General features: G+C 42.6%; 1 protein-coding gene and 1 long non-coding RNA gene across 10 annotated transcripts in view; one reads left to right on the forward strand and one right to left on the reverse strand.

Moving 5' to 3' along the window:
• The window catches only part of NBEA (neurobeachin), a 742365-nt gene extending 731532 nt beyond the window's left edge, over nucleotides 1–10833 (forward strand). For all 9 annotated transcript variants that reach the window (XM_028837519.2, XM_028837523.2, XM_028837524.2 and 6 more), the window contains 4 exons: nucleotides 3238–3339; nucleotides 5482–5678; nucleotides 6459–6610; nucleotides 8990–10833. In XM_028837519.2, coding sequence (XP_028693352.1) covers nucleotides 3238–3339; nucleotides 5482–5678; nucleotides 6459–6610; nucleotides 8990–9080 — 542 coding nt within the window. In that variant the 3' untranslated portion in view covers nucleotides 9081–10833. The remainder of the gene's footprint in view (nucleotides 1–3237; nucleotides 3340–5481; nucleotides 5679–6458; nucleotides 6611–8989) is intronic.
• LOC144336273 (uncharacterized) overlaps nucleotides 1–25613 on the reverse strand; it is a 51601-nt gene that overhangs the window by 22314 nt on the left and 3674 nt on the right. The gene's annotated exons all lie outside the window — the stretch shown is intronic.

Below are 25613 nucleotides of genomic sequence, written 5' to 3' on the forward strand. Positions count from 1 at the left end.
AATAAACATGAATGAAAATACCTTCTGCCATGATTCTGCAGTGACTTCCCCAGGGTCAGAAATAAAATTTGAATGTCATATACCAGGAGGTTTATCCTCTTGCTGTGGAGCGGAGGTCTTAGAAATCCACTGGCTCTGTTTAGTTCTAAATCAGAAGGACCACAGCTTCCCCTGCATATCAGTGTCCCACAAATGAGGTTTAAAATAAGAACCATGAGTTCTGTTCTTTGCCCATTTCTCTAAAAGCCAGAGACCATCTCACTGAAAAACCTCTCCTGTCTATGTGAATAAGCAGCATCTAATACTAGTATATTTTTTATCATCCGTTTTGAGAATATTGAAATGACCTTTGATAAAAGGAGGATGGAATTTGTTTATTTTAAGCCTTTTAATATTTGGAGTTTCCAAATGCATGTCTATGAGGAATCTAAAAATTGGACGTGTTTGTTCTTCATCAGTTCTAGTCATTCCAGCACATGGCGAGTGCTTCTGTGGAGGCAGTGGTGGGGCTGAGGGCGATGACGGGGCACTCAGAGGGGCGCTCCACCTGCACCTCCCTCTGCACTGGGCCCTTTAACCCTGGGCTACATCCATCAACTGTGATGTGACAGTGACAGAATATTCCCCGGATTTTGAAGGATTGTTGGGGTGTGTGACATCTGTCCCTAGCAACAAAATGAAATATAGGAAATAAGCTTTCCCGCCGCTGCAGGTTTGCCAACTCAGAAAGCCTGGAATGGCGTTTTATTTGCCTTTCACTTAAAGAAGGAAACAGTGCTTTCAGGGGCCCTAAACAATATCCCCTAATAGTTAAGTTCCACAGTTTATTCAGATGATCTGGGGAAATTGTAAAAAAAAAAAATAAAACATTTTAAACCTCTCAATCAGACACAAGCCTTTGAAAAACTCATTTCCTAGCAGAAAATGTATAACATGCATAAGGAATAGTTTTATACATTTTTTTCTCAATTCCCTGCAATAGGATCAGATTGCTTTTTATTTTTTCCACAGCACATTAGGGAAAGGTCTCAAAACTATTTATTTTATATAAATGAATTAAGTGTATAATTTCAGGGTTTTCCAGTATGCTCGTCTCTCCAAGTTAAAATTATCATTTAGAAAAATTAAAGCTGATATTACACATAAAATCTTACCAATACCTTTTTAAAGATTTAATTTTTATGGATACATAATAGTTGTACATATTGATGGGATGTAATGATACAATGTGTAATGATCAAATCAGGGTAACTGGGATATCCAACACCTCAAACATTTATCACTTCTTTGCATTAGGAACATTCCAAATCTTCTCTTCTAGTTATTTTGAAATGTACAATAAATTATTAGCCATAGTCACTCTATTTTGCTACCAAACATTAGATCTTATTCCTTCTATCTAACTGTATCTATCTAGTTGTATTGTTCTACCCATTAACCAACCCCTCCCCACCACCATTGCCAGCCTCAGGTAACCACCATTCTGTTTATTTCCTCTGTGAGATCAATTTCTTCACCTCCCACATATGAGTAAGAAGATGGGACAGTTGTCTTTCTGTGCCTGGCTAATTTCACCTAACCTCATGTCCTTCAGTTCCATCTATGTTGTTGCAAATGACAGGATTTCTTTTTTATAGCAAAATAATATTCCATTATGTAAATATATCTCATTTTCTTTATCTTTTCATTATTTGTTGGACACTTAGGTTGATTCTACATCTGAACTATTGTGAATAGTGCTGCAGTCAACACAGGGGTGCAGATATCTCTCTGATATGCTGATTTCCTTTCTTTTGAGAACTCTTATCAATGCTTAAAGCTTATTTTACCAGGGAACCCAGGGCATCTTTGAAACAATTTTTGTTTCTTTTTCAACTTTTTCCTGCAGTGTGAAACGTAATTTAACAAATTATATAAATATGTTTCAGACAAATCCAGGACTGCTGACATTGTAAATGGACACTCAACCAATAGTCAAAACACATTATAGCAACATCCATGTGTTTAGAAGAAGATGGCAAGCTAGCATGAACTGCTGTCCCGCTTCTCCCACACTCCATCTAAGAGATACCTCAGAAACAAAATTGGAGCTGATGGGTCTGAGAAAACGCACATAAATCCCTGGGGAGACAGAAGATAGGCGGGTCTTAAGATAGGCAGGTCTTAAGAAAGGGGCTCTTGGCCGACCAGAGTGGAAGATGTGGGGCGCCTTACTGGGTAAGGCCTTATGATTATGCACTTTCCTCATGAACTCCCTGTGGCTTCCTTCTTGCCACTGTGGGCAGAGAACTGGACCAGCAGTCCAGCTGGCCAGCACCCAGAGGTCCCATAAGTACCAAAGAAGGGGCTGTCCAAGGGGAGGCGCATCTGCCAGCCCTGGAACATTTAACTTCCCCCAACCCCAGTGAGGGCCAATAGTTCAACCTAGGAGGCAGCTCTGGGAAAGAGGGGCACCAAGACCAAAGTACAGGGTGGTTCTCTGAGAGACAAGATGGGGGCTGGGGTTGGTTACCCCACCAAAAATAGGAATTCACAGAGAAAAACAGGCAAGCATGCAAGGAACACGAGTGCTAGAAAAGAAAGATCGCAAATGGAACAACCTATATGGCTAATGCAGAATAAGCTCATTTCCTTCCAGTAAAAGAGAAAAATGTAGAACTTTTTACAAGAGGCATAATATTCTCTAAGTCCTTCAGTTTATGAAAGCAGTTAGCAGTGAAAATGCTTTTGGGATATAATTCAGCTGGACTTTTTAGCTAGGTTCGCACTGATAAAGCGAAGTGGGTTCAATTCCAGCCCTTAGCTGTTGGGCAAGTTGAATCACCTTGCAAAGCCTTGGGTTTCTAGGCGATAGACTAGGCATCGTAAGAGTTCCTACGACACAGAGCCTTACCATAAATACATGAGGTAACACAGATAAATGCCTTAGCAGGCATTGTACCTGTTTCATAATACTAATGGAAGAAAAAGAATAGCCATTACCACTCCCGTTATGTTCTAAGCATGTCACATATGTTAACTTGTCCTGTCATCTAAACAGCATGTATAGTAGGTTCGCTAGTTATGTGCATCTCACAGAAGAGGAGAGCAGAGAGGTTAAGTAAGTGGCTTATGGTCACACAGCTTAATAATAATGCGCATAATAAACATGGGTATTTATTGAACGTTGCGTTGCTGGTGTAGCTCTCTCCCCCTGCCATTGGTCTGTAGTGCCTCACTGCTGCTGTTTTCTTGCAGGTGACTATCCTGCACCAAGAGCCGTCCTCACAGGCCATGACCATGAGGTTGTCTGTGTTTCTGTCTGTGCAGAACTTGGGCTTGTTATCAGCGGTGCTAAAGGTCAGAAGTCATTTCTTTCATTTTCAATGTTTAGGAACTTGACGGTTTTCTCACACTAAGCATGATTGCCAGTTTATTTCTTCCAGGAAGCTTCCCATAGACAAATGGTATCCGAAGTTATTTGTAGATGTTTACTTTTATGATTAATATTTACTAGCACTAATATATGTATAAAATTTTATATAGTATTTTGTGGTCAACAGCATTCTAACCAGAACACTGATAAATTAAATTACAGTGTATTCATATGATGCAGCCATTATAAAAGACATTTAAAAGACAAGGGGAAAGTATCCCTGATGTAGTGGGGGAGGTGAGGGGTCAGGTCACTCATCATACACAGCCTTGGACCCCCTTCCTCTGTAAGTCCCTTTCTTTATAAGGCCAGGGGCTGTGTAGAGGTTGGTGGAAAGGAAACAAAGATTACTTGGTTCTTTGGAGGTTTGGTTTTGTGTTTGAGGCATACTTTCGCTCTTGTCACCCAGGCTGGGGTGCAATGGTGCAATCCAGGCTCCCTGCAACTTCCGCCTCCTGGGTTCAAGTGATTGTCCTGCTTCGCCCTCCCAAGTAGCTGGGATTACAGGCATACACCACTGGGCCTGGCTAATTTTTTGTATTTTCAGTAGAGATGGAGTTTCACCATATTGGCCAGGCTGGTCTTGAACTCCTGACCTCAGGTGATCCACCCACCTTAGCCTCCCAAATTGCTGGGATCACAGGCGTGAGCCACCACACCCAGCCTCTTTGGAGTTTTTGTAGAAGACATTTCATTTCAGCAAGTCAGGAAACGTACGTCCTAGTTATGGCTCAAATAGCAATTCTCTGTAGGAAGACTCCCAGGCAGAAAGGAGCCCTGGCTGCTGCTGGAGTATCACCGTGGTGCACAACCTGGAGGAGTGAGAAGGCTGAAGGGATGTGAGGGGCCTGGGACACAAGCATTTGTAATTTTTTTTTGTTTGTTTTTAATGAGTATAGTTGGAAACCATTGAAGTTTTTTTAATGGAGGTGATGAGATCGATCGGTTTGGTTGTTAGAGCTCATTTCAGCTGTTCTATGGAGAATGGATAGAGTCTGAAGGCTGGCACCATGTTTTTAAAATTTTGGTATCTAAGAATAAATAACCCATAAATGGACACTAAGGATATCTTCAGCCTTTTAATTTTAAAAAGTAATAATATGTGTAATATCATTTTACCCTGTGAAGTTAAAAAAAAGGACAATAAGTGACACATAGTGTGCACCAAGAACGAGACATTTCCCACAGGGGCTGCGTGACGTCAGAGATGATTGCTGGTGTTTTCCTAATTCTTTATAGGGCAAGTCTATTACTTTAGTAATCAGGACAAAATTTAATAATGTCACTTGCTTTGTAAATTATGTGTCTATTCAGATCAATTAAAAATAAGCATGTAATTCATACACTGTTTTGTGGAGATCTTTTTGCGACAAGGGAATAGATAGATAATACCAAGCTATAGTGAGCAATTTTTATGAACTGATCAGTGAATTTTTTACCTTATCAACACTATTTTGTAAGGGTGAAGAAACCCAGAAACAATCAGAGCCAAATGTCACTCTTTATCCTTCTTTCACTCTTGCCTCACTATTCATTTATGTAACAGACAAAGTATGTTTCTGTAGGTTGAAATAATAAGTTTTCTCAATTTTGCTTTTACATTTTATGCACAGATGACAGAAAAAGGTAAAATGTACTTGACAGTAATGTATTTATGTGGTACAATGCGTAAAATTTTGAGGCTACTTGAGAAAATGAGCAGCTGTTCTGATAATTCTATTAAACTTTCAAGAAAAGTTTATAAAAGCATATTAAGAAAAAATGTCTGGCACACAAAATCTTTTATTCTCACATAATCTGTGAACTATACCATTTTGTTATGAATATTACCTGACAAAGGAAAGACAAAGTATTTACCTGGTGAAGAAGTGTGCAGCGCAGGAGTGTGACATGTGACAGGTGCTCTGGCTTTGCTCTGTTTAAATATAACATCAGCGCTTGGCCTGGCCAGCCTACCTCTTTCATCACATCTGAGTGCACACTCAGCGAGGTTTTTGGGTTGGTGGGAGCTACTATGTCGTTTGTCATCCGCAACTGACCCTGGCATTGATGTCCCCACTTTGCAGAGGGCCCTTGCCTTGTCCACACCATCACTGGAGATTTGCTGAGAGCCCTTGAAGGACCAGAAAACTGCTTATTCCCACGCTTGATTTCTGTCTCCAGCGAAGGCCATTGTATCATATACTATGAACGAGGGCGATTCAGCAATTTCAGCATTAATGGGAAACTTTTGGCTCAAATGGAGATCAATGATTCAACACGGGTAAATCTGCATACTTCGTGCTAAGTAGGACTGAAGCCAGGAGATTAAAGATTGATTGTTTTACATTAAATAATTCATAATAGAATTTCTGTGCCATCCAGATAAATGTCTTCTAGATTAAAAGTATATAATTTCATGTGGACTGATACTTTAAACAAATTCAAAATTCATTTAATTGCAAGTAATTAACTCAGTGAATTAGACTTCAGAAATGATAGCTGTTGTTTGATTAAAGCTTAGACCCTTAAGAGGGTTTTTAAAGCTCCTTTTATAATTGTTTCAGCGCTGCACCCTCACAACATTAAAAGTGAGTTTATTTTCAAAGATTTCTATCTTTAGAACCCTAAACAAAAATTATATATACCCATTTACCCTTCATTCACAAATAAATTATAATTGCTGGGTTGTCATTATTAAACACTGTTTTGAAATATGCTTCTTCCATTTGTTCTAAAATTCTCTACAATATTAATATTCAGGATTTAACTAAACATGTTACTTAATGCTCAAGTTCTTTCTGGATTAAATTGGTAATATTCTCTTGGGAATTTAATCTTGATTTTAATAAGACCTTTTGTATATGTAAGAACTTCTATGAATTCCACATTGGGAATTCTGTGGATTGAACTTGACAAAAGTTGGACAAATAACTAACAGTAGTCAATAATGACAAGGGAACTGTACTGAGTACTTTTCAGTAGTGACAGTTGGTTATTTAGGAAAAATTGAGAGAGATGGTTGTTGTGTTTTTTATTTTGTTTTGTTTTACCTTTTCTGAAGGCCATTCTCCTGAGCAGTGATGGCCAGAACCTGGTCACCGGAGGGGACAATGGGGTAGTAGAGGTCTGGCAGGCCTGTGACTTCAAGCAACTGTACATTTACCCTGGATGTGATGCTGGCATTAGAGCAATGGACTTGTCCCATGACCAGAGGTGAGCTGCGTCAAGGACAAGTGTCATCACTGAGAACTGTCATTGAAGGCTCTCTTCATTCTACCAAGGGTGAATTGTGCTCTGAGTGCAATTCCAGCATCCAGATGAAAGGAAAACTGGCAAAGAAAAGGGGAAAATGAGGGGAAGAGTAAGGATTCTAGTGAGAGAGAAACAGGAAGAGAATAAGAAGGAAAAAAAGAAATGGATCTGATGAAGAACAGGCGCCTCCAGACATGTTTTAAGGGCCCAAGACATAGAACTTACTCCCACCAAGTTCCCTGTTCTCAGATCCTTGCCTAGTCTCAGACAGGCCACCCTGGCTTATATGATGTGAGGGAAACACGTATTTTTCAGCAGAGGTGGGATTCAGTGTGAGACCTACTTCTAGCTAATGAGTTTCCAGCAAAGTGCAGTGTGGGGTGGGCTGTAGCTGCCTCCCTTTCAACAGCATGTGGCATTCATGCATTACCCAGAACGGTCTTTTACCCCCATGTTCTCATTTACCTGTTTCTCATTTATGTTATTTTGTTTTATTGTATTTCCCTAAAAATCTTTAATCCTTTAATTTACTGACTCTTTCTTGGAAAGAGTTGATATGAACGTTAATCAATTAATGATTTTCCATTCTTCAATTTGCAATAAGATTTTATTATTTCCTAAAATTTACCTTTGGGTTTCTTATAAAGTGAAAGTAATATTAGAAATATAAAGTCTAAAGTTACTAAGCCTTTAAAATAAACTACAACCCTATAATCTGAAGATGGCACGTGATTTCTAATTTTTGCTATTTAACAGAAATAAGAAAAGCTTGTTGACTGACGTTTTTCCCAACTACTTGTAATATTCCTCATAACAGTATTGGTTTTAAAATAGTTTAAATATTAAGACACATAGTAAAGTTAACAAAGCATCTTCATGATATAATAAAATGGTACTGAAGTCATCAGGAAAAACACTGTAAGCTAATTTAGTCTGGGAAAGGATGTTTGGGCTGCAGCCCAGGCTGTTTCTACAGAAGGTTTAAGGTTATTATTGGAGTGTTCCAGAGTGCGGCAGCCTGTACTTACAAATAAATGGGAATGGTTTATTGTGTTATTATTTGTATATATGTGTGCTTCCAGAGTGTTTGAAATGATTTTTGTTTGTAAGTAGTTTCAGTATTTCCCTGATACTCTTACTCATTCGTGTATTCATTTGGCTGCCATCACCATAGGTTGAGTGCAATGCAAAGTACTAAGGATCCACAGTAAGAAATTGACCCCAGAGAGCTCAGATCCTCATAATCATTGAATATGAGGGCACCAGGAACAGACTAACAGAAGAAGGAAGGGATGAACTCTTCTTGAGGGCGGGGGAGGGCAGGAAAGACCTCAGAAGATGCTTATCCATTCACTAGGCATGAACAAAGAGGGTGGAGGGAAGAGCATATTCAAAGTCGCAGTAGTATTAGGGGGTCTCCAAATGGAGGGGGGAAAGATACTAAGTTTCTATTTCTATTTTAATCTCATCCTTGGTTTTGATTATTTTGTCATTTTATGATGAATAGCGCATGCATATCAATTATCAACTGGTAAACATACATTGGGGATATTACTCAAAAGGTATTTATTGGATAAGGTGTCGAATCAAAAGTGAAGCAACACTTTATATAGACAGAAATCCTGAAACCTGAGTTCAGTCAGTGGCAGTGGGACTGGGGAGGAACATCCCCGAAAAAGAAGCCTCAGAGCTCAACAGCTGATCAGTTAGGAGGGAGAGGGAGAGGAGACAAGGTGACTTAACCAGTAAAAGACCAGCAAGGTCAGAAGGTACCAGTGATTCATGGTGGACGTGTTGAATCTGAGGGTTTTGTGACACAGCCTGGCAGTGACCCCCACTTGACAATGGGAAATCAGCATCTGGGGCTTCAGAAACAGACGTCATTGCCTTTATGTCCAGGGAGAGTGTGGACCAAGAGGGCAAGGGGTGGAGTGATTCAAGGGGGCAAAGCAGAGAAGGGTCAAAGAGATAGGAAGAAATGCCAGATATCCTCAAAGAAGCCAATAGATGCCCAAAACAAGGCAGCGACAGGCACGTGTGTGATTGCTGAGAGAAATGGGGCCGCCAGCAGAGGCTGGAAATGTGGTTCCGTGGCCCCCTCATGCTCTGCAGCAGGGCCGGCTGGCCAGGCGTCTGCAGGCGAACTGTGCTCTCAGCAGAACCAAGAAGAAATTTCAGTCCTACTTCCATAAATACAAAAATAAGACTTGGCAAACTTTGAGATCATGATACTGTCTAGTGTAAAATGCCAAACTTTGAGATCACAATACTGTCTAGTATAAAATAGCAACCACAGAAATGATTTTATATCACTCTTAACTGCTGTTTCTGCTTTTCCAGGACTCTGATCACTGGCATGGCTTCTGGTAGCATTGTAGCTTTTAATATAGATTTTAATCGGTGGCATTATGAGCATCAGAACAGATACTGAAGATAAAGAAAGACCCAAAAGCCAAGTTAAAGCTGAGAGCACAAGTGCTGCATGGAAAGGCAATATCTCTGGTGGGAAAAACTCGTCTGCATCGACCTCCGTTTGTGCATTCCATCACACCCAGCAATAGCTGTACATTGTAGTCAGCAACATTTTACTTTGTGTGTTTTTTCACGACTGAACACCAGCTGCTATCAAGCAAGCTTATATCATGTAAATTATATGAATTAGGAGACGTTTTGGTAATTATTTCATATATTGTTGTTTATTGAGAAAAGGTTGTAGGATGTGTCACAAGAGACTTTTGACAATTCTGAGGAACCTTGTGTCCAGTTGTTACAAAGTTTAAGCTTTGAACCTAACCTGCATCCCATTTCCAGCCTCTTTTCAAGCTGAGGAAAAAAAAAACACACACACACACACGTTTGATACTTTGTACATCAGATGCATCTTATTTAAAAGGAATACTTTTGTAAAAGTAAAACCTTGTATAAAGAACAAAATGTTTCTTAATTTTATTGTGGAGTTACAACTTGCATGTTCCTTACTCCTGATGGCTTGATGGAACAGGTGCATTCACACTATGAAACAAAGATCTGTCCAAGGACACAGCTTGTATGAAAGGGTTGAATTTGGGCTCCATCAGTAATTTTTGACATTTTCGCCAAAATATAGTTTGCACTTTTTAATCTAAATTCATCCCTTCTGAGTGAAATTTGCTCATAAAGCATTTGGATACTAAGCCATTATTTGCCATTTTGGGTACTTTATACAAAGCAAATTCAGCCCTACCCTGCATAATTTGAGGACACAGCAGAAAGGGGGCTTAGGGATGAGGTCCTGGTTTTTCCTGTATAAATAGGAGTTATGAGCGTTAGTTCCGTAGTAATAACTTCCCAGCACCTGCACATCTCTTCCAGAGTCATCCCACTGGCTTGGTGTGTATACATCAGGGGAGGATAATCTGATGCTAACTTTTTTTTTTCTCTTTGGTTCTTGAATAGCTTAGTTTCTTTAATAACAAGTCAGACTTTATTACAACAATAAACTGAAGTTATTCTTTTAGGTTCTCGTGAAATTCTCACCGAAAGCCACATTCTTAGCCTAAGGCACTTCATCTTTTATGATATAAAATGATGGCTATCAAATGATTTTCCATACATTGTACTGATCAAGTTATACACCCAGGGGTATATACACTTTCTTCATGTTTCTTCTTTGTATATTTGGTGACTGTATCGTCATAGATGTACATATTGTGTCGGTAGGGCTATGAGGCATGTTACAGGAATGTAATTTTCTCAGAATTTACACTCACTTGCAGTCATTTATTTAAAAAGACAAAACAAGATAATGGGTTCTTTGTATTGGCACTTTGCACCAGAAACATATCATTATTTATTGATGTGATTACTTATTTGTTATCCACCTTGTACTAGTAAGTTTTAGCACTGAATTCCTTCTTCATTGTTGTTTGTATTTATGAAATTCTGAAATTATGGGGAATCAGCATAGTGATTAAGTTATTCATCACCAGGCTGTAAAGCAATATCTTGAGTTTGTAGCTTAGAATTGGGAGGACACTGAACATCTGGAAGACAAGTCCATTTCATCTTGAGATCATGGTGAAATATTTTGGATATATAAATTCCTTAAGCTATTGTAACCATGTTTTATTGCAAAGATGTAAAATATGCCAGATGTGTGTGAGTTGGAAATCAAAAAAAGAAAAATAAAATATGCAAAGAATTCATGGATTGTTTCAGATTTCATCGGACACGTCACTAGCATGCTTTCATTGTGTTGTCACACAGGCTTCAGAAGTCATCATCATCTGATATAGAGCCTACAGCAGCTAAAAACATGAAATCGAGTCCTAATGAGGTTCTGCAATTTGCCGAAACCCGAGCTGCTCTGCCGGGCCATCTGGCAGGGATTTGGGGCAACAGTGACCGTGGGGAAACAGCCCTCATTGTCCATTCCACATAATCCACTTTGGGGATTGTCTTTATTTTATTTAAAAGGAACTAAGTAGTGAAGGTTATAATAGCACCTTTTTTGAGTATTATCACATAATGCCTTTTTCATTTGAAACCACACCTTCTAGAACTCATCAGCTACCAGGCATGGCACAGGCAGGGACTGAGGACCTGGAGAGGCTGAGCCACTGCTGGCAAGGGCAGCCACGAGTGGACTAAGGGGGGTTCAGTCACATAGATTGGCATGGGTGGTTGGGCCAGTGGCCCAGACAGGCCCAGAGAATGACAGAACTGCAGGCCGTGCTTCCATCCGCATTCCCAGAACCCAGGGGCAGACCCAACAGTAGCCTAAGGAAGGTTTGCTGCTCTTACTCTCCATCCTATCCCCACACCAGAAATCTGTCAGTCATCTGCCCCGCTGGCTCCCTCACCCAGCCCTCCTACCAGGCACTCCAGCCAACTGACTGATCACTACCTAAAGTGTCTTTTGAAACTGCCCCTGCCCTTTCCAGCACTGTCATCTGGACTATCCAGAAACCTCCTGACCTCTGACCTGTACCCTCCCATCCATGCTCTGCCCTGCTGCGGAGGCACCCATCCAGTCATCTCCCTCCCCGCCAGCCTGTGCCCCCTGGTGCCTCCCAGCACTTCGAAAAACCAACACCAATGGCTTAAAAAATGGTATTCTTAAACTCTGCTGGGTTGAAAATCCCCGGGGAGCTTATTTGTAAAAGCAGACTCTAGAGTCCCACCGCCTCCCCTCCCACCCCAGGCACTTCTTGGGCACATCGAAAAACCAACACCAATGGCTTAAAATGGTATTCTTAAACTCTGCTGGGTTGAAAATCCCCAGGGAGCTTATTTGTAAAAGCAGACTCTAGAGTCCCACCACCTCCCCTCCCACCCCAGGCACTTCTTGGGCACATTTTCAACAACACTGATTTGAGGGATAAATTCTAAGCTCAGTAAAGCGCGGAAGTCCTTCAGGAAACGCCCCCAGCAGCTAGCACCCCTGGTAAACCCGCCTTTTTGCAAGTCCCTGAGAACTCTCTTGCACCTGACTCTAAGCTTCCTCCTGCCAGGGGGCCCCTCTCTGCTTGCGCCACTTGCCTGCTTCCTTGTTGCAGATGGACCTAAACCAATTTGGTCATGCACAGTCTTTTTTGGCAGGTAAAGTTAGCCCCCAAAACACCACATCTTCACTATTTCATGATGAAAACAACTTTTAGAAACAGTCTGCTATGTGTGGAGATACCTTTTTTTTTTTTTTTTTAATTGAGACAGAGTATCGCTCTGTTTCCCCAGGCTGGAGTGCAGTGGTGGAATCTTGGCTCACTGCAACCTCTGCCGCCTGGGTTCAAGCAACTCTCCTAGCTCAGCCTCCCAAGTAGCTGGGATTAGAGGCACACACCACCATGCCCAGCTAGTTTTTTTAATTCTTAGTAGAGATGGGGTTTTGTCATGTTGGCCAGGCTGGTCTTGAACTTCTGACCTCAAGTGATCTGCCCGCCTCAGCCTCCCAAAGTGCTGTGATTACAGGCGTGAGCCACTGCGCCTGGCTGGGATACTTTTAAATGAAACACATTTTAGTAAGCAGGCAAGATCTTCTGTGAGTTTGGTGAAATCCAGAGCTTGGATTTTTTATGTGATCTCAAAACCATTTTACATTTCGAAAGGTACGCTTAAAGCAGATGCACAAATATTCTAGAAATAGCATCCCATGAGCCTTGTAATGCCATCAGCAGTCTAAATCCTCCAACCCAATCATCCAGCTATCAAGCCCTGGGCACCACCCTAAGAGTATTTGCTAAAGGCCTCAGTAGGCTGTTAAACCCTGGTTATGGAGAGGTAGGAAAGTTCAAATACTTTAGCCAGCGATACTGAATTTATATGTATATTTAGCATCATTAATTCCATCAACAAAAGAACATGTCTATCATCCATTAAGCTAACTTAGATGCCAATAATTTCCCCTGCTGAAAAGCCATTTCTAGTATTTACTATCCTAACTCATAAAGCTTCCAGTTTCTTTAGGATTAGAAAGCTGGAGTATTGGAATGACACCTTTCTGAAATGTATATTTCTGATTAGGGCAACTGACTATCCCTAGGATGCAGTATAAATTAACACATCACATGTCTATACTGGATATTTTAAAGTAAATTACAACATGGTAACATTCCTACTTACACTTAGAGGCTCCCTGCTCGGGGAAGTCTTCTCTGACCACTGCCTTAGCCTCCTCACCCCTGGTGGGCCTGGCACAGCGCTGAGCAGTGCATTATTGTAACTCACATCTTTCCTCCATGTGGCTATGAGCTTCGTGGGCAACACAAAGCTTAAATCCTTAAGGCAGTGTTGGATTCAGAGTAGATTCTCAACAAATGTGATTTGTGGAATGTATAGATAAGCAGACAAACACCACATCCCTAAGCAGAATGACAAAGTTGGCTGAGATGGTCCAGAGCCCCCAAACTTCCCTCTTCTCATTGCTCCAGGGCCCACAGCTTCATGTCACCCTTTCCCAGCCTGCATGACAGTGCCTGCCAGGGAACCTCCTGCTCCAAGTACCACCTCAATCATGGGCCTATTCCATCAAGGTTCAGAGAATCAATTTCCAATAAGCACCAAAAGAGGGAATATTTTAAAATTTTAATTACTGCCCTTGACCCACATCAATTCAGTGGGAAGAAAACAGAGCTGACAGATGATCTGGGGTAAGAGCTTCTGGTGTTGCAGCCCATTCAAACTGCCTAAGAACAAAATCCAGTAACTGGGCTCTTCACTCTGAGAATAACTTGTTGGCACCCTCATCAGTTAAAATAGGCACAATAGCTACATTAAGCATTGTTTTGAGTATCAAAATACATAACAAATGCCAAGCACCTACTAAAGCACCTGGCTCCCGGCAGAATTCAGCAGATGGTCATTTCCTCCCACCGTCTGGTGATCATGGATTAGCCTCATCTGCTCAGCATCCCTTTCCCTATTTACCTGCCACGGATCTTCCTGTGGGAAACTTCTCTCTTCATCATGTGATTTAGTAGGACTGCCAATTGTACCACCAGATCCCTGGAACTTCCTGGACTCAGGCCTGGCCAACCATGTCACCTTCATTTCTGGGACCTCAATGATTGGTCAGGGTTGTACATGACCTGAGTTGTTGGGCCAATGAGAACCCTTTTGAAAATTTTTATATTTTTAAGTCAGAAAGAAAAGTCTTTTTCTTCCAGAGTCACTAACCTAATCAATAAGAAATTGGGGACTACTAGCAACCCTGTTCTCCATCGTAGAGAAGACCTATTTGCAATAGGTAAGAATAAAGCCACGAGAAATGAAAGAGCATGTGCACTTGTATGCCAGCCACAAGCTTCTGGGAACCTAAATTGCCCTCATATTTACAGATGTCCCAATTCTGGATGTTTGCTTTAGTCAATGACCAATAAACACTATTCTCTCCCCCTTACATTGATCAAAGCTGTATTTAATTATTTATTTGTTTTTTATACTCGAGATCAAATCAAATAACCCTTAAGTCATACAGCTCCCTGCCCCAGCTCTCCACCCTTGCTTAGAAAAATGTAACATATTCCAAATTTGTTAGGAAACTAAGCATATTCCTAGCCTATGTATGACTCCATAATCCCACATTTAGATCTAGTTCCAAAAGAAATGCTTTTTCCATCTGTCAACACACATGGAAAACAATGCTCTTGTCAACTTTGTTCCTAATCAAATATACCTGTTGAGTTTTTTAAAAAATCCAGACACTGATATATGCTGTTAAGAATCAGAATGGTGGCTACTTCTGGCCAGAGGTAGTGACTGGTAAGGGCCATGAGGGGATTTGGGGGTACTGGAATGTTATTCTGGAGTGTTGGACTCTATCTCAGAGCTAGGGGTGTTACAAAGATGGGTCCACTCTGTGAACAATCGTTGAGCTGTGTAATGATGATTTCACACGTTTTTGTGTCTATGTTACAGTTTAATAAAAAGAAGTTCACTTTTAAAAAAAATTTTTTTTAAAGCACTGGCTCTTGTCACCACTCCGAATTTGTCTGCCCATCATCTGAATTTGGGACCACCATTGCCACTCATCCCTTTCTCCAGTGCTTTTTAGGTCTACTACCTTGGCTGCCATGTCCCAATGGGCACTTTTCTTCTGGTGACAGCCTGGCCCCAGTGCCTCCTTCTCCAGGCAGCCTCTCCTCCACTATCCAGTAGGTACCCTGCTGTCTATACACAGCTTGTACATACCCCTCCTTTAGCACCTTAGTGCAACTATAAAAAAACCAGAAACTGGGTAATTTATAAACAACAGAAATGTATTTCTCATGATTCTGGAGGCTGGGAAGTCCAAGATCAAGGCTAGCAGATCTGGTGTTCAGTGAGGGCTCATTATCCATAGATGACACCTTCTATGTTCTCACATGGTGGAAAAGACAAACTCCTTTGGGTCGCTTTTACAAAGGCACTAATCCCATTCCTGAGGGCTCCACCCTCATGTGCTAATCACCTCCTAAAAGATCCCACCTCTTAAAAAATACCAGCTTGGAACTTGGAGTCCTGGGTCTGTGTCCCAACTCCCCTGCTCACCAGCTCTGTGGCACTGGGAAAGTCCTCTAACCTTTCTGAGGCTCAATTTCTTCAGATGTGCAATAGATACAATAGAATGTGGATTTCACATTATTTGCAAATCATAAGGTACTACATAACTAAGGTTTCACTACTAAATAATGAAGCCCTCAGGCCTCAATTGGAGTTTTTATGACACAGTCGAACCTCCCAGGAGGATCTGGAGCTCTTTTTCTATAAAATCTATGTTCTCTGTGGGGGAACCTGGGCCAGCAGCATAAATTTGCATTTAGGTTCAGTTTACCACCTAGTAAGAAACATTTTGTTTAATTGAGTTGTTTTTTGTAATGTACCTTCCCAGTCAGCACAGAAACAAAAACAGGAAGCTACTTGACATCACTGGGAAAGCCAGCTCTCTTCTCAGCCGGGCCGGGCCTTTCTCTGAGTGATTTTTTTTTTTTTTTTTTTTTTTTTTTTTGAGATGGAGTCTCACTCTGTCACCCAGGCTGGAGTGCAATGGGGCCATCTGGGGTCACTGCAACCTCCGCCTCCTGGGTTCAACCAATTCTGCCTCAGTCTCCCAAGTAGCTGGGACTACAGGCATGTGCCACCATGCCCAGCCTGTATTTTTAGTCAAGACAGGGTTTCACCATGTTAGCCAGACCGGTCTCGAACTCCTGACTTCAGGTGATCCACCCACCTTGGCCTCCCAAAGTGCTGGGATTATAGGCATGAGCCACTGCACCTGGCCGTGATTGTTCTTTTGGAGAAATGAACTGTATTCCGTTTGCCTCTAGAGCAAGTTTGAACAACCTGTGGTCTATAGGCCGCACGTGGCCCAGGATGGCTTTGAATGCAGCTCAACACGAATTCGTAAACTTTCTTAAAATGCTATGAGTTCCTTTTTTTTTTTTTTGTAATTGTTTTTTCAGGTCGTCAGCTATCATTAGTGTTTGTGTATGTGTGTGTGGCCCAAGACAATTCTTCTTCCAGTGTGGCCCAGGGCAGCCAACGGATTGGACACCCCTGCGTCTAGAGCCAAAAACCTGGTAGGGAAAGGGGTGGTTAGAGGCTCAGATGCCACTGTACTTCCCTCCCCTCTGGTGGCAAGAACTTCCCCCAGGAATGGTTCTGAAGGCAGAGGGGCTTTTGCAGCTGGAGGCCAGGAATGCTGGGAAGGACAGACCAGAGCCAGCTCCCCTCAGGCTGACAGAGGCCTGGGGAAGGGTCAAGCTCTGCCTCCCAGGGGCAGGCCGGGTGACAGGCCCCGGGCCTGAGGAGAGAAGCCTTTAGCCCAAGGTTACTGAGGGGCCGCAGAGGCCAACTCATCCACTTGCCTCTATTATCCTACTGGCAAACTCATGCCCAAAGAGGTCATGACCCCTGTCCCAGGCCAACCACATGGGTGGTAAGTGGCAGGGTCCCCATCCTGCTCCCCTGCCCTAATGAACACCCAGACCAGTTAGGACAAGAGTGGAGAGGGGTTGCAGGCCTGTGAGGAGGGGTTGGTGGGGGAGGGGAGTTTGGGATGAGAAAGACTGTATTAGCGTCCCCCAGAGAAACAGAGCTGTAGTAGAATATCTATATACATATACACACACACACATATATAGACACATAAATATATACGTATATACACATACATATATATACACACAGATGCACATATATGCATATACACACAAATATATACATATATATACACGTGAACTCATATATACACACATAGACATATACATGCCCACATATAAATATATACATACACACACACACACACACACACACATATATAGAGAGAGAGGCTTGATAAGGAACTGGTTCACACAGTTACAGAGGCTGAGAGGTTTCACGATCTGCTGGCCAGAGACCCAGCAAAGCCAGTCGTGTGGTTCCTCCTGAGCCCGAAGGCCTGAGAACCACCGGAGCTGAAGGTGTTGATCTTAGTCTGCGCGCTGGAGAAGGCGAGATGAGATATCCCAGCTCAAGCAGACAGGCGGGAGGCAAAAGGGGCGGCTCCCTCCTTGTTCCACCTTTTTGTTGGATTCAGGCCTCCGTGGAGGGGCTGATGTCCGCCCACACTTGGGATTGACAGAGTCTCACTCTGTTGCACAGGCTGGAGTGCAGTGGCACAATCTCAGCTCACTGTAACCTCCACCTCCCCAGTTCAAGCAATTCTGATTCTCCTGCCTCAGCCTCCTGAGTAGCTGACTTTACAGCTGTGCACCACCATGTCTGGCTAATTTTTTTATTTTTAGTAGAAATGGGGTTTCACCATGTGGGCCAGGATGGTCTTAAACTCCTGACCTCAGGTGATCCATCCACCTCAGCCTCCCAAAGTGCTGGATTACAGGCATGAGCCACGACGCCCGGCAGTAGCACCACCTTACAGAGTGCGAATCCCATGAAGAAACAGCCTCAAAGACACACCCAGAGATAATGTTGAACCTGGGCACCCAGTGGCTGGTTAAGACAACACAGAGAATTAACCCTGCTGCAGATACAAATGCTCCCCCAGGGGCAGACGGGTGGGCTGCCTAGCATCCCTTCTGTCATTAGACCAGCCGTTCTCAACCCTGATCCGAGGGCCCAGGACAAAGATGCCCTTGGTCTAACGAGAAATCAGACCGATAAGGGCCATAGAGCGAGATTGTCCCAGTGCCTAAATCACCCCATTGTGTTTATTCTGAGGTTATGACTTTTGTATGTGCTGAAAGTTTCCTCTCAGATGAAAGTATGGAAACCGTAGGTGATCGCTATTCATGTCTTTCTTGTTCAAGTAAATTCAGTGCCCAGGATGTTTTTGAAATGTTACTTGTTCCTGAAATTCGAAAAACAACCTGATTAAGACCTGGCATCTGTCTTCCAGAGAAGAGAGGACTGGGAAGCCCCGGAAGAGATAGTCCCAAGTCCCCAAACTCAGGATGCTGCAGCTAAAAGTAGCCAGGGTGGCCAAAGGCAGGGTGGGTGCACAGCCAGGGGCGTCATGAACCCAACTAAAGTAACTCTTCCCCTGTGCCTGGGTGGTTCAACAAAGCTGAGATCTGAATGGACGTCTACTTGAGGTAGTCAGGAGCTACTGGCTTAGTTCTGCCGACAGAAACAGATTCCATCACAAAGCTCCTGCAAGAGACCCTCGGCCCCAGCTGCTGTGTGTCCCTGCCCCTGTCCAGTCCTGAGAGGTCGGTGGGGGTGGGGGGTTGGTTGCTGGGGAGTGATTACCCCAAACTCTGGCTTTCTACCCGGGGTTGCATGGATGAAAGGAACCCCCTGTGAGCCTGCCCCAAAGTCCTTTGTGGGCTATGGCCAGAGGTCTGCGTGCCAGGCTAGGGCTGGAAGCTGGCAGGATGCAGAGAGAACTTCAAGGCTCCAGGCACCCACCCTGCATGATCTGAAGTGGGGTGGTGGGTGCCCAGGTTCAGGAGCTATACCAGCAGGGCTGCCTGGGAGCTGAAATGTCAGGCCCAGAACACGCTGGGAAGCTGGGTAGACCATCTGCCAAACCCAGAGGATTTTGTCCTTGGAGACAGGGTCTGTCCTCCATCAGCTAGAAACAAAGAAAATCAGCTCTTGGTAACTGAAGCAGAAAAGTGGTTTATCCAAGGGGTATTTGGAAAAATCCTTGGCCAGGCGTGGTGGTTTGTGCCTGTAATCCCAGCACTTTGGGAGGCCAAGACGGGCATATCACCTAGGTTAGGAGTTTGAGACTAGCCTGGTCAACATGGCGAAACCCCGTCTCTACTAAAAATACAAAAATTAACCAGGTGTGGTGGCACACACCTGTACTCCCAGCTGCTTGGGAGGCTGAGGAGGAAAGATTGCTTGAACCCAGGAGGCAGAGATTGCAGTGAACCAGGTTCATGCTACTGCACTCCAGTCTGGACAACAGAGTAAGATCCTGTCTCAAAAGAAAAAAAAAAAAAAAAAAAAAAAAAGCCTCCTCTACTTCAGGCTATGGAGTGGACCAGAAGGCTTAGATGCCATACCCAAATGGAACAACTAGAACATTGGATCAAATACAAAAACCAGCATTTAAATGCATTGCTGGGTTGACACTAAAGGAGAGAGTCCCCAGAGACAAAGCAGAAAGTGAGAGTAGGAAGCCTGGGTCCCCTACAGGTAATTGTTTTGGGGACCAAAGGAGGGTGGAGTGGGGCTGGCTGCCCAGAGGCCCAGGAGCTCTCAGCAGGCGAGGGATCTAGGAGGGTGCATCTGCAGCAGCAGTTTTTATAAACAGACAATACCTGAGGGGGGCAGAGAAAGATGGCCGAACAGGAACAGCTCCAGTCTCCAGCTCCCAGTGCGAGCGACACAGAACACAGGTGATTTCTGCATTTTCAACTGAGGTACTGGGTTCATCTCACTAGGGAGTGCCAGACAATCGGTGCTGGTCAGCTGCTGCAGCCCGACCAGCGAGAGCTGAAGTAGGGGGAGGCTTTGCCTCACCTGGGAAGCACAAGGGGGAAGGGAATCCCTTTTCCTAGCCAGAGAAACTGAGACATACAACACCTGGAAAATCGGGTAACTCCCACCCCAATACTGCACTCTACCAAGGATCTTAGCAAACAGGCACACCAGGAGATTATATCCCACACCTGGCCGGGAGGGTCCCACGCCCACAGAGCCTCCCTCATTGCTAGCACAGCAGTCTGCGATCTAACCGCAAGGCAGGAGCGAGGCTGGGGGAGGGGCCCCCACCACTGCTGAGGCTTAAGTGGGTAAACAAAGCTGCTGGGAAGCTCCAACTGGGTGGAGCTCACAGCAGCTCAAGGAGGCCTGCCTGTCTCTGGAGACTCCACCTCTGGGGACAGGGCACAGCAAAACAACAACAACAACAACAACAACAAAGGAGCAGAAACCTCTGCAGAGGCAAACGACTCTAACAGCTTTGAAGAGAGCAGTGGATCTCCCAACACGGAGGTTGAGATCTGAGAACGGACAGACTGCCTGCTCAAGTGGGTCCCTGACCCCTGAGTAGCCTAACTGGGAGACATCCCCCATTAGGGGCAGACCGACACCCCACACCTCACACGGTGGAGTACACCCCTGAGAGGAAGCTTCCAAAGCAAGAATCAGACAGGTACACTTGCTGTTCAGCAATATTCTATCTTCTGCAGCCTCTGCTGCTGATACCCAGGCAAACAGGGTCTGGAGTAGACCTCAAGTAATCTCCAACAGACCTACAGCTGAGGGTCCTGACTGGTAGAAGGAAAACTAACAAACAGGAAGGACACCCACACCAAAACCCCATCAGTACGTCACCATCATCAAAGACCAAAGGCAGATAAAACCACAGAGATGGGGAAAAAGCAGGGCAGAAAAGCTGGAAATTCAAAAAATAAGAGCGCATCTCCCCCTGCAAAGGACTGCAGCTCATCGCCAGCATCAGATCAAAGCTGGATGGAGAATGACTTTGACGAGATGAGAGAAGAAGGCTCCAGTCCATCAAACTTCTCAGAGCTAAAGGAGGAATTACGTACCCAGCGCAAAGAAACTAAAAATCTTGAAAAAAGAGTGGAAGAATTGATAACTAGAATAATTAATGCAGAGAAGGCCATACACGAACTGACAGAGATGAAAACCATGACATGAGAAATACGTGACAAATGCACAAGCTTCAGTAACTGACTCGACCAACTGGAAGAAAGTATCAGCGATTGAGGATTAAATGAATGAAATAAGGGAGAAGAGAAATCTAAAGAAAAAAGAAGAGAAAGAAATGAACAAAGCCTGCAAGAAGTATGGGATTATGTAAAAAGAACAAATTTATGTCTGATTGGGGTACCTGAAAGTGAGGGGGAAAATGGAACCAAGTTGGAAAACACTCTTCAGGATATCATCCAGGAGAACTTCCCCAACCTAGCCCAACATTCAAATTCAGGAAATACAGAGAACGCCACAAAGATACTCCTCGAGAAGAGCAACTCCAAGACACATAATTGCCAGATATACCAAAGTTGAAATGAAGGAAAAAATCTTAAGGGCAGCCAGAGAGACAAGTCGGGTTACCCACAAAGGGAAGCCCATCAGACTAACAGCAGATCTCTTGGCAGAAACTCTACAAGCCAGAAGAGAGTGGGGGCCAATATTCAACATTCTTAAAGAATTTTAAACCCAGAATTTCATATCCAGCCAAACTAAGTTTCATAAGTGAAGGAGAAATAAAATCCTTTACAGATAAGCAAATGCTTAGAGATTTTGTAACCACTAGGCCTGCCTTATAAGAGACCCTGAAGGAAGTACTAAACATGGAAAGGAACAACCAGTACCAGCCATTGCAAAAACATGCCAAAATGTAAAGACCATCAAGGCTAGGAAGAAACTGCATCAACTAATGAGCAAAATAACCAGTTAATATCATAATGGCAGGATCAAGTTTATACATAACAATCTTAACCTTAAATGTAAATGGACTAAATGGTCCAATTAAAAGACACAGACTGGCAAACTGGATAAAGAGTCAAGACCCATCAGTCTGCTGTATTCAGGAGACCCATCTCACATGCAGAGATATACATAGACTCAAAATAAAGGGATAGAGGAAGATCTACCAAGCAAATGGAGAACAAAAAAAGGCAGGGGTTGCAATACTAGTCTCTGATAAAACAGACTTTAAACCATCAAAGATCAAAAGAGACAAAGAAGGCCATTACATAATGGTAAAGGGACCAATTCAACAGGAAGAGCTAACTATCCTAAATATATATGCACCCAATACAGGAGCACCCAGATTCATAAAGCAAGTCCTTAAAGACGTACAAAGAGACTTAGACTCCCATACAATAATAATGGGAGACTTCAACATCCCACTGTCAACATTAGACAGATCAACGAGACAGAAAGTTAACAAGGATATACGGGAACTGAACTCATCTCTGCAGCAAGCAGACCTAATAGACATCTATAGAACTCTCCACCCCAAATCAACAGAATATACATTCTTCTCAGCACCACATCACACTTATTCCAAAACTGACCACATAATTGGAAGTAAAGCACTCCTCAGCAAATGTACAAGAACACAAATTATAACAAACTGTCTCTCAGACCACAGTGCAATCAAACTAGAACTCAGGACTAAGAAACTCAATCAAAACCGCTCAACTACATGGAAACTGAACAACCTGCTCCTGAACGACTACTGGGTACATAACGAAATGAAGGCAGAAATAAAGATGTTCTTTGAAACCAATGAGAACAAAGATACAACATACCAGAATCTCTGGGACACATTTAAAGCAGTGTGTAGAGGGAAATTTATAGCACTAAATGCACACAAGAGAAAACTGGAAAGATCTAAAATTGACACTCTAACAGCACAATTAAAAGAACTAGAGAAGCAAGAGCAAACACATTCAAAAGCTACCAGAAGGCAAGAAATAACTAAGATCAGAGCAGAACTGAAGGAGATAGAGACACAAAAAACCCTCCAAAAAAAAAAAAAAAAATCAATGAATCCAGGAGTTGGTTTTTTGAAAAGATCAACAAAATTGATAGACTGCTAGCAAGACTAATAAAGAAAAAAAGAGAGAAGAATCAAATAGACGCAATAAAAAATGATAAAGGGGATATCACCACCGACCCCACAGAAATACAAACTACCATCAGAGAATACTATAAACACCTCTACGCAAATAAACTAGAAAATCTAGAAGAAATGGTTAGTTTCCTGGACACTTACACTCTCCCAAGACTAAACCAGGAAGAAGCTGAATTCCTGAATAGACCAATAGCAGGCTCTGAAATTGAGGCAATAATTAATAGCCTACCAACCAAAAAAAGTCCAGGACCAGATGGATTCACAGCTGAATTCTACCAGAGGTACAAGGAGGAGCTGGTACCATTCCTTCTGAAACTATTCCAATCAATTAAAAAGAGGGAATCCTCCCTAACTCATTTTATGAGGCCAACATCATCCTGATACCAAAGCCTGGCAGAGACACAACAAAAAAAGAGAATTTTAGACCAATATCCCTGATGAACATTGATGCAAAAATCCTCAATAAAATACTGGCAAACTGGATCCATCAGCACATCAAAACTTATCCACCATGATCAAGTGGGCTTCATCCCTGGGATGCAAGGCTGGTTCAACATATGCAAATTAATAAACATAATCCAGCATATAAACAGAACCAAAGACAAAAAACACATGATTATCTCAATACATGCAGAATAGGCCTTTGACAAAATTCAACAGCCCTTCATGCTAAAAATGCTCAATAAATTCGGTATTGATGGAACGTATCTCAAAATCATAAGAGCTATTTATGACAAACCCACAGCCAATATCATATTGAATGGGCAAAAACTGGAAAAATTCTCTTTGAAAACTGGCACAAGACAGGGATGCCCTCTCTCACCACTCCTACTCAACATAGTGTTGGAAGTTCTGGCTAGGGCAATCAGGCAAGAGAAAGAAATCAAGGGTATTCAGTTAGGAAAAGAAGAAGTCAAATTGTCCCTGTTTGCAGATGACATGATTGTATATTTAGAAAACCCCATTGTCTCAGCCCAAAATCTCCTTAAGCTGATAAGCAACTTCAGCAAAGTCTCAGGATACAAAATTAATGTGCAAAAATCACAAGCATTCTTATACACCAGTAACAGACAAACAGAGAGCCAAATCAGGAATGAACTTCCATTCACAATTGCTTCAAAGAGAATAAAATACCTAGGAATCCAACTTACAAGGGATGTAAAGGACCTCTTCAAGGAGAACTACAAACCACTGCTCAGTGAAATAAAAGAGGACACAAACAAATGGAAGAACATACCATGCTCATGGATAGGAAGAATCAATATCGTGAAAATGGCCATATTGCCCAAGGTAATTTATAGATTCAATGCCATCCCCATCAAGCTACCAATGAGTTTCTTCACAGAATTGGAAAAAACTGCTTTAAAGTTCATATGGAACCAAAAAAGAGCCCGCATCTCCAAGACAATCCTAAATCAAAAGAACAAAGCTGGAGGCATCACGCTACCTCACTTCAAACTAGACTACAAGGCTACAGTAACCAAAACAGCATAGTACTGGTACCAAAACAGAGATATAGACCAATGCAACAGAACAGAGTCCTCAGAAATAATACCACACATCTACAGCCATCTGATCTTTGACAAACCTCAGAAAAACAAGAAATGGGGAAAGGATTCCCTATTGAATAAATGGTGCTGGGATAATTGGCTAGCCATAAGTAGAAAGCTGATACTGGATCCTTTCCTTACTCCTTATACGAAAATTAATTCAAGATGGATTAGAGACTAAAATGTTAGACATAACACCATAAAAACCCTAGAAGAAAACCTAGGTAATACCATTCAGGACATAGGCATGGGCAAAGACTTCATGTCTAAAACACCAAAAGCAACGGCAGCAAAAGCCAAAATTGACAAATGGGATCTAATTAAACTAAAGAGCTTCTGCACAGCAAAAGAAACTACCATCAGAGTGAACAGGCAACCTACAGAATGGGAGAAACTGTTTGCAATCTACTCATCTGACAAAGGGCTAATATCCAGAACTTACAAGAACTCAAACAAATTTACAAGAAAAAAAAAACCACCCCATCAAAAAGTGGGCAAAGGATATGAACAGGCACTTCTCAAAAGACGACATTCATACAGCCAACAGACACATGAAAAAATGCTCATCATCACTGGCCATCAGAGAAATGCAAATCAAAACCACAATGAGATACCATCTCACACCAGTTAGAATGGCAATCATTAAAAAGTCAGGAAACAACAGGTGCTGGAGAGGATGTGGAGAAATAGGAACACTTTTACACTGTTGGTGGGACTGTAAACTAGTTCAACCATTATGGAAAACAGTATGGCGATTCCTCAAGGATCTAGAACTAGAAGTACCATATGACCCAGCCATCCCATTACTGGGTATATACCCAAAGGATTATAAATCATGCTGATATAAAGACACATGCACACGTATGTTTATTGCGGCACTATTCACAATAGC

This window comes from Macaca mulatta, chromosome 17 (genome assembly GCF_049350105.2).
Source record: "Macaca mulatta isolate MMU2019108-1 chromosome 17, T2T-MMU8v2.0, whole genome shotgun sequence".
In the NCBI taxonomy this organism is placed as follows: domain Eukaryota; kingdom Metazoa; phylum Chordata; class Mammalia; order Primates; family Cercopithecidae; genus Macaca; species Macaca mulatta.